Here is a 10,499-nt window from a genome sequence, read left to right as displayed (position 1 = left end):
TTTGATTTAGTATGTAGATAGAGAATGGAAAATAAAAAAAAATTATTGCACACATATTTTGTTTAGTATTTGTAACTAAAATTTCTAAACTATTTAGCTTATATATTTTTGTCATAATATAAATAAAAAATATAAACTATTTATATATATTTTTTTTTACTTACATATTAAATGAATACAATGTATAATTTTTTGATGGATCAGTAGGATATGTTATATACACACGATTGTTAGAAAATTATGGCAGTTTATTGTGAATGAATCACAACCACTTGGAAGACTCGAAGGATTCTACGCCTTCAGCTTTCAACCGATTAAGAATAGGTCGATATATATCCGGCGTAAAAGGTAGCACCATTCCACGCTGCTGAATTTCACCTGAACAAAATTAGATTTTACAGATATTAATGTACAATTTTGCAGAGATAAATATTCGATTATAATACGCTAAACATTTTGAATTAAATTAATATCTAAATCAATCAAATAAAAATCCTTTTCCAAAGATTGCGATTATAATTTATATTAATAAAAAGAAATTTTTTAAATTACTTTTTATAAGATAAACTTATTCTATTGATTATACGATGGAAGATATTTATATATATATATTTTTTTTTTGTTGACAAAGAATCGCAATTCGATCATTATCTTGTGCAAGAAAAAATATAGTTGATTAACAGCAGCTCTTATTAGTTGAGAAATTAAACAATCTTAAAAAGATAGACTACGAACCATCCAGGATCATTTTGACAGCGATGGCCGTGGGATACCCGACGGTACGCGCCATTGCAGAGTGTCCGGCAATGTCTCCATAAAGCACCAAGTTGATGCCTCTGGCTTCTCTTCTGCTGTCCGGCCAAAGTATACCTATATCATGTCTTAATATCACTAAATCGCGTTCGTTTTTCTCGTAATAGAGTTTCTTCGACAAATAATGCGTAAGCGTATCGAGAGGAGTGTTTAGTTTCAAGACCAAGTCCTCCTGAAGAAGACCGAGATCCTCGATGGCCTTGACACGTTCCCACGAATTCACCCTTTCTGCCAATTTCTGCTTCAGATTCTCATAGAAGATATTGTTGTTCGCTAGACCAAGCAGGTTGCACACCAACATTCGCTGGAAATTGAAATGACGGCGATTGGAAAAGAGAATTACTCTTCGTTGCTGGAAGAGAGATACTTTTCGATACGTCCTGCGTATACGCAGGCTATTGGAAGCACGCACCCAGGTGATGTCCGGTCCGTTCGGATGCAAGATTGGATCTGGATTGGGATCGATCAGGCCGAGCAATTGCAGACCCAACACGGTATCCGAGAAGCCCTTGAATCTGAGCGTTCCTCGCAGCACGGTATCCGCGTTCTGCAAACCGTAGTAATCCCTGTACACGATGCTATCACGATTGGGGAAACCTTCCAGGGCGAAGCCAGGGAGAAAGTCTAGTTCCTGTACAGCGGACATCAGATCGCCACCCCCGGCGATCTCCACTTCCTAAAGAAGAAATATTAATATGAATACACAGAAAAAAGGACATTCTCTCTAAAAGTGAATCAGAAAATATCACTAATTTAAACAGTAAAATAAGATTTCTGGGAATCAGTGAGTTGTTTTGGGGATCAGTGAGTGATTTTACTGATTTTCAGTGAAAACGATTATTTTTTTGTTATTTTATCTTATATCTCACTGATTATGGTCAGTTAAAGTAAAATTCACTATAAAATCAGTAAATTTCACTGTAAAACCAGTAATCGCTAGTTCGTTCATTTACCGCTACGATCACTATCTCTCTCGTATTTAATTTTAATTATAGGAATTATATAAAGTTTGCAAAGAGCGACAATTAAAATTAGAAGTATTACTTCGATTTAATTTCTGATACAATCTCATAGAGAGGCTTCAGATATTAAATCGATCTTTATAAGTCGGACAAATAAATGTCTGGCGACTTAATGAAAATTATTCGTTCGTTATCTATTTAAAATAACAAGTTCAATATGCATGTAATATAAATAAAATAAAATTTTTAATGTAATAAATATTTAGTGAATATAAATAAAATTTTTAATTTTATATGAAATAGATAGAGAGATGAATTATAGTTTAATATTACCGATAATAACGAAAGAAATATTACTGATATTGAGAAATATTACTGATTGAAACAGTCAAAATTATTAACTGATTCTTTCAATAAAATATCACTGATTTACAGTGCTGTACTTATAACTGCTGTAATCAGTGACTATTTACCGTTTTTCAGTAATAATACACTGATTCACTTTTAGAGAGTTCTTGTTTTGAAAATATATTTAATTTTAATTAATTTTATTTAATTTTATATGAAAATCTTAAAATGAGATTATATTGCGTTAATTAAAGAGAAATATAATCGCTCGAATAATTGCTTACTTGAATGAAGTCATTTTATATAGTTCAATCAAGAAAAATATATTCTTATGATTTAAGATTTAATTTTCTTGAATAGAAGAGAAACAATGTTAGATAGAAAATAACATTTTTAAATCAAAGATTATAATTTTCTTAAAGTAGAATCAAATAATTATATATTTTTGAGGTGACAATTACAATATTAAAATAAGACTATAATATTGTTGAAATTTAAAATTATTAAATTCTTCTAAGAAGATTACAAATTGTTGCATATACATGAAACAATGAACGCGTTAGTTTAAATATATAAGTTTTGATTTGATATTTATTTTTTTTCTGTGTATTAATATATTTTTTTTAGATCTTTCTCATGAATTTTGTTCGAAAAATAATTACGATAAATTATCTTTTTTCAGAGATACTAAAATGATCATAAAACATTTTGCAAAGAGTTATCACCTGGCCTGCATGAAGATATTTTGCCGGTGCCAAGGTATTCAGCAATGCACCTCGTGGAGACCAACTGAATTTATATCTCAAAGGATTATAGGAGCATTCGGGTGCGGGCAAACCTCCGCACCACGAGACGAAGGACTCTATTTTACCACCTGCTTGTCTCACGTCGTCGAAACACTCGATCGCCAATAGATGATCGATGCCCGGATCCAATCCGATTTCATTCAGCACAGTGACATCAGCTTGTTGAGCTCTAGTAAGAAAATAAAAGATTAAATTATTTAAAAATTAAATTATATTTAAAGATTAAATTATTTCTAGTAAGAAAATAAAAGATTAAATTATTTAAAAATTAAATTATATTTAAAGATTAAATTATTTCTAGTAAGAAAATAAAAGATTAAATTATTTTTCGCGAATTATAAGGTACAAAAATAGCTAGAAGTCTATTCATCATTGGCTGTAAAATTCCAAATATTTTATTAAAAAATATTCATTATTACGCATGTTATAAAATTTACATTAAACGTATGGTTATCAGATATTGCGACACGTAATCTTGTTTACGGAAAATCTTATTTACTTAATCTTGTTTACTTACTCTTCATGTAGCGCTTTGACGTTATCATTCATATAGCTGGCTGTTACCAAATGAGTCTTGGTCTCGATGCAAGCTTTAGCGATGACATGATGCAACGAATAGGGTAACAGGGAGACGACCACGTTCGCCGACTTCAGCACGTCATGTAAGGTATCTGGTCGATCTAGCACATTCAGAAAGACCGGCTCCACTCCTGGAAATCGATTGGCCAGCACATCGGCCTCGTCCTTCAATTGCGACGCCACCACCAGTCTTACATTCGTGTCCCTGTGCAGATATTCGACCAAAGGCGCAGAGACGTATCCTGCGCCGAGAACGACTACCTATTGCAAAATTGTTCATCACATATCGGTTAATTTCAGAAATAGAGGCGTCCGATCTTTTTAATTGGAAAGATATTATAATAAATGATAAGGAGAATGTATATCTTATATACCGTATTCCTTTGTAGCTCTCTATTATCTTTGTGCTTGCTGCGCTGATTTAGCTGTCTAAGTTCTTGGATATATTGGAAATTGGGCGTCAGTTTCCCGTTGGACGCCATGATGGCTGCATGCACCGCTGGAGTGAAATTATGTTCTTCCAGTGGCTTCTTCGCATCCGATCGTATGATGTCCAAAGCGTACGGATACAAGAGATTACCGAAAAAATCCGTCGATTCTTTCGGCAGTTGCGTAGGCATATTGTCGATCGAGCAGACGAGCACGCCGGGACCTTTGAAGGACTTCATATCCTTATTGTGATCAGCATCGTATAGACAAAATGGCGTATCAATTGTCGTGCACTCGTTCATGAACCTTGGGAAAGAATATAAATTAATATAAATAAAATATAAATTAATATAAATTAATATATAAAATATAAATTAATATATAAAATTAATATATGTATATTGCTTTATATATATTAATATTATAATTAATTATATTAATTTATATATATATATATATATATATAAATTAATATATAAAATTAGTATATAAGTTAATAATATATAAAGGTATATAAATTATAATTAATTAGCCATCAGCGGAGATATTATAGTTCAAATGAATTCAAATATATGTGTGTGTGTGTATATAATTGAAATTTTTTTTTAATTTTAAGCATGCAATAAAATATAGCCTAATTACATTTATACAATATAACTATAAATTACAACATTATTATATTATTATGTAATTATTAATTTCAACGATAAAATATTGTTGTATACTTTTACAAAATTTTCAGAAATCTGTAATATTTTTTCAAAATCGCAGGTAAACTGACATACTCGATGCTGCCGCCAGGATCCGCGGATATGTCGCAAATAGCGAGCATCCTGTGCGGCAAGGCAGGTGCACCGACGCTTGTCGGCAACCATGGTGTATGAGCAGGTCTGAGCAGATACTTTGCGTCCGGTATTGTCAACAATTTTGGTGAATCCACGGCCCAGTATATTCCATTGATGATGACCGACGCGTACGGTGCTATCTTCTTGCTAAAGGTGGAGAGATATAATTCCGGATGTTGATCGTACTCTTCGGGATCGAAACCGCCGTCCTCCTTCCTCTCCAAGTGATGTCTACGTCGTACCTCGCAGCCGTATATCTTTGTCGTATCTATGTGAAACGATTTGTAGGATAAATAGATAAGAAGATAATATTTGTTATGCATGAGATAATTTTCGAGGCAAATTCCATGAGTCTTGCACGGACAGTTTTTGTTTGCCGAGACTTGAAGAGATCTAATGATAAAGAAATTAAAAGAGATATCTATTATAGAGCTATGAGTAATCATATAATTATCAAGGTGTTCTATTTTAAATAATACGATCAAATATCTTCGAAACGGTGAGTTAAATAAAAAAATGTTTCAAACAAAAGTTGTATAGCTTGAAGGGGACCATCAGATGATGGATCGAAAAATGAATATTTTACGAGATATTTTATGATTTATGTAAAATTAAGAAATTATTTCAAGCCTCATAACTTGAAAAATACTCAATGAAGAAATACTTTATTATAGTGTTTTGGAAAGCCCTCGAGATAAGCTACACGAATATGCAATAAAAAATAGGGAGTTTCATTTAAGAAATTGACAAGGACCTTCATGTGATCTTCAAACGATTCTCCAAGGTCAAATCACTACCACCATCTTATAACCCCCTTCAAACCATATAACTTTCGTTTGAAACATTCTTTTATTTAACGCACCGTTTCGGAGATATTTGAGTGTATTATTTAAAATGGGACACCCTGTATGTTTCAAGCGCAATACATGGATTATTAATTAAAAAAACTCTTGTAACATTTTGCAATTGAAAAAACGAGCTTTAAAAATCGCGTGTCAATCTTGAAGAAGCAAGAAAAGAGACTTCTCTTGAGGTTTTGACTCGAAATCTAGTTAGTAATGATTGCAAGATTGCTAAAGCGATATGTACCACCATGCTCGGCGACTTTCCGCAGCATTTCGGGCGGCACGTATTCGTGAGGCAGCTCTTGGAAGACCTCCTGGCCTCCTTGGCTGACGTTACCACTGCCTGTGAAAACAAAGGTCAACGGGCCAATTGACTTGGGCATGGCACCCAGAGCAATCTCATATCCGGCGCCGCGGATCGCTTGGCGAGCCATCGCCGAGTCCCGGTAGTTGTGTGCCGGTCCAATATGCTAATCATAAACGATTATAATTGTGATTTAATCCATTAGCATACTATGAATTAATAATCTCATCAAACTCTCGTGGATCTAATACTCTTATCATGTTTGGATTAAAGATAGTTTTTTTTCAAAGAAAAAATAAACCTTTATCAATTAGATAATATGTATCTTAATATCATTCTATGTCATGAAAAAATTTATACAGACTGCATTATTCAACAATTTTGTACACAGTAAAAAATTTTGCGTTAAATTTAACATATTTCACATGTCTCAATTTATCCACTCTAATTTTAATGTTAATTTAACAGAAGGCAAGTATGTAAATAAATAACACAAATAATATGTTTAAAAATTAACACAAAAGTGTAACACTTAAACTTTATCTGGAAATAAAATTTATTAAACTAATATATTTATAATGTTAAATTTAATTAAAAGAAAATGTTATTTTTACATTTTTACGATAAATAACATAAGAGATATGTCGATTTAACATATGCAAACTGTTATAGAGAGAAAAATAACACAATTTATCTGTTAATTTTAACATGTAACATATTTCATCAAAAATTCCATTTCATCAAAAATTCTATCAAAATTGCATTTACATATTAATTGTGTTGTTTTAACTCTTAGAAAACGGTGAATACTAACTCAACACAGAAATGTCAAAATAATCCAACAATAATATGTTACATTAACATAGAAGTATGTTAAAAATTTAACACAAAAATTTTTACACGAGAAAATTTTAACAGAAATACAAAATGTTTTTTACCGTGTAGAAATGAATTAATTCTAAAAATTCTTGTACTAAAGCTCTAATTCTTGACTAAAGCTCATTACTCGAAAAAAATGTATGAAAAGGAATAAAATATTCATCAAATTATAAATACAGAGTGTTCAGACCACCAGTACCATTTAAAAACTAGAGAAGTGGTTATTTCAAAAAAGTAAAAACATTTTCATTATAAATCAGGTGCGTTCTATCAAATGGTGATATTTTCAACTTCTGGTTCCGGTCGGAAATAGGCGATTCAGACCGGAAGTGCATTTTTTTAAATGGAACCTCCTATTTTTCATTGCATATTCTTGTAGCTTATCTCGAGAGCTTTTCAAAACACTATAATAAATTATTTTTCCATGAAGTGCTCTTCGAGTTATGAGGCTTGAAATCATTTTTTAATTTTACATAAACCATAAAATATCTTGTAAAATATTCATTTTTCGATTATCTTACCTTAATACTTTTATGTATAAAATAATGAGAGGAATCAATTGATGTAAAGAAAACACATAGTTGTTTCTAAGAACAAATATGTAATTTGCAATTAACAATTCCATATTTTTTCTTAAAAACAACTCTATGTTTTCTTTACACCAATTAATTCCTCTCATTATTTTGTATATAAAAGTATTAAGGTAAGATAATCGAAAAATGAATATTTTACAAGATATTTTATGGTTTATGTAAAATTAAGAAATGATTTCAAGCCTCATAACTCGAAAAGTACTTCATGGAAAAATAATTTGTTACAGTGTTTTGGAAAGCTCTCGAGGTAAGCTACAAGAATATGCAATGAAAAATAGGGGGTTCCATTTAAAAAAATGCATTTCCGGTCTGAATCGCCTATTTCCGGCCGGAACCAGAAGTTGAAAAAATCACCATTCGATAGAGCGCACCCAATTTTTATAAAGAAAATGTTTTTACTTTTTTGAAATAACCACTTCTCTAGTTTTTAAATGGGTGGTACGGATGATACGGGTGGTACGGGTGGTCTGAAGCACCCTGTATATCAATTATAAATATTCATATCCATAAATATCAATTATAAATATTCAATATCCATAAATATCAAATGCAATAAGACAAAAAATATTACAATTTTTTAGAATATGATCATCAATCATGATCAATATTTTAAGTAACAGAAAGATATCCTAAACAATAGAAAGATTTTTCGATGTTTCCGAACTACACGTACCATAAATGGGGTGTGATGACCCAAGGCTAGCAATCTCAAGCCCAAGCCGTGCAATATATTCACCATACCAGCCACCCCGGCGTATTTGCCAAAGGCGACTACTCGCTGACCATCGGCGTCGGTAAGCTTCTCGTAATCCAGGAAACGTATGTTCTTCTCCAGGATCGCGTCCAGGAGGGGCATATTACTCTCTTGCGCCTTGATGGTGTGCGAGAAGAAGCAGTACGTCTTGTTGGGGATCAACTGGTCCACAGGTACCTGTTTGACGCCGAAGATGACCGAGGCCGAGCTGATGTCCTCCTGAAGCAGGGCACCTGCCGCTTGGTACGCTTGGGCAGGATACGCTCGTCGGTTGCTGGGCTGCACGATCACCTTCACGCCCGACCTGACGAGGTGGCGAACGTTCGCCGGGGCTAATGGTGCTCTTCTCTCCCATACTGATTGGTCCTCTCGTCTTATGGCTATTATCTTGCCCTTAAGATTCTGAAAAAAAAATTGAATGTTGAAGAATGCTTGAAAATAATGCGCGATGCTTACTCAAAGAGATTCATCTTCTGTATTTCTTAACAAAGTATCATCTAAAAATCAAAAAGAAAATGGCGTAAGAGTCAACGCGCGATAGTTGGAGCGCAAAGAAGCAACAACGCTTCTTTCTTTTTTCAATATTAGTTTATTAAAAACATATTATAATAACAAAATTTATTATTATTCTAAATACAAAATTTAATAAACATATTATAATAACAAAAAGCGCTTTTTGTTATATAATGTTTTTAATAAACTAATATTGAAAAAAGAAAGAAGTGTTGTTGCCCCAGGTAAAACATGAAACTTATAACTAAATTATTACTAATAAATAATAAATAATTATTAATATAACTAAATTATGATTTTTCTAAAATGACTTTTAGGTGATATTATTATAACGTCACTTAAAAGTCATTTTAGAAAAATTATAATAATCTCATTTGATATATTTTTAGCAATATTTTGGTGACTTATTAATATAATTTTTTATATATATTACACAATTACTTGTTTATTTAATTATTCATGTATATTTTAATTATATTTAAGCAACATAAACTTTTTAAAATTATATAATGCGATTATTGAACTTAAAAATTTATTCTTTTTGTCATCTTTAACTCATTTTTGTTTAGGTAACTTTTAAGTGATAAATAAAATCATGATGACGTCATAATGATGTCATTATGAGTTTAATGTTCTACCTGGGGCTTCTTTGCGCTCCAACTACCGTGTGTTGGCTCTTACGTCATTTTCTTTTTGATTTTTTTTATTTCAGCCAAGTATCTAATTATTAAAAATATCTTGTATAATTGATTATTTGATGGGGCGAAAAGAAAAATTAAAAAACCTTTTAATTCACAGCGCCTAATTTTAAAGACAAAAAAATCTGTCCTTGGAATGAATTCGTTCATCTATTATTTTCACAAAACTTAGTAAGATTGGACGTCGGCGCAAGCATTTAAGGACGTATTGGACGGACCATCTGTCTTAAAAGTTAATCCAAAGTACTAAAAAATTAAAGTTGGGCAGAATACGAATTCTAATTGATCTAAAATTTTTTAAAAATCACGAAATCATACTTCAAAGTATTTTTTAATATAAATAGGTCTTAATTTCCAAGAAAATGTTGCCACGTTTTATCATCAATATTGGGTCAAACCGATAATCACAATTATTTTTTAATAATAATTTCAAAACGAGTAAATAAATCGTTTTAAAACTTTGTGGGAACATTTTTACATGTATGAAGAATATAATATTACAAAATGAAATTTTTATCATTGTTTTTTTCTAGTTTGTAAATAATTTATTACCTGTCTCTCTTGAACATAAGATCCTGTGTTAAAATCGCAAAATTCAAAAATTAATAACTTTTAAAGAAGCAAGTAAAAAAATTTGAAATAATTCATGACGATTTAGAATGTTATTAAGAATGTTAAATTAAAAATTCACGGCGATCTCATGGATTGCAATATATCTCCAATACATCCTTAAGCAAAATTACATCACATGAGATTCATTACTTAAGATGCTTACACTTATGTACCTGACATTACAGGTATCGGCACGAGTTGCAATAGTCAGCAGATGACGTGATTCGATCAATCCTAACATCCGCATCACACTTTTATCGATATCGATTTAATGACAGTGTGAAGATCAGCGTTGTTGACAAAAAATTCACGATTTGCGATGACTGCGTCGATTGAAATAATGTAGTTCTTCTTAAGGAATCTTACTTGTGTCTTCGATGTGTCTTGCCCCGAATCTGTTATGGTACTATTATATCAGTGTTTGTATACATTATATGTCGTATCAGAAAGTATTACAAAATATTCGATAAACTCGAAGAACTACACTGGCGTTATCATCAGTGTGAACCTTTGATCATC

General features: G+C 31.6%; 1 protein-coding gene across 1 annotated transcript; it reads right to left on the bottom strand.

Annotated features, from left to right (window-relative positions):
* Window positions 1-227: 227 nt before the first annotated feature.
* LOC105250242 (alpha-aminoadipic semialdehyde synthase, mitochondrial) lies at window positions 228-10,435 on the bottom strand. Its single transcript, XM_011256231.3, has 10 exons — window positions 10,144-10,435; window positions 8,077-8,559; window positions 5,872-6,097; window positions 4,723-5,050; window positions 3,883-4,243; window positions 3,447-3,769; window positions 2,849-3,098; window positions 1,226-1,489; window positions 736-1,117; window positions 228-378 (listed from the first exon to the last, which is right to left on the bottom strand). The coding sequence occupies exons 1-10, from the start codon at window positions 10,225-10,227 to the stop codon at window positions 263-265; spliced, it is 2,817 nt and encodes a 938-aa protein (XP_011254533.1). The 5' UTR covers window positions 10,228-10,435; the 3' UTR covers window positions 228-262.
* Window positions 10,436-10,499: the final 64 nt, after the last annotated feature.

This window comes from Camponotus floridanus, unplaced genomic scaffold (genome assembly GCF_003227725.1).
Source record: "Camponotus floridanus strain SB8 unplaced genomic scaffold, Cflo_v7.5 scaffold65, whole genome shotgun sequence".
Classification (NCBI taxonomy): Eukaryota; Metazoa; Arthropoda; class Insecta; order Hymenoptera; family Formicidae; genus Camponotus; species Camponotus floridanus.
The sequence above is the reverse complement of the archived record's forward strand: the minus strand, read 5'-3'. Positions and strand labels throughout refer to the sequence as shown.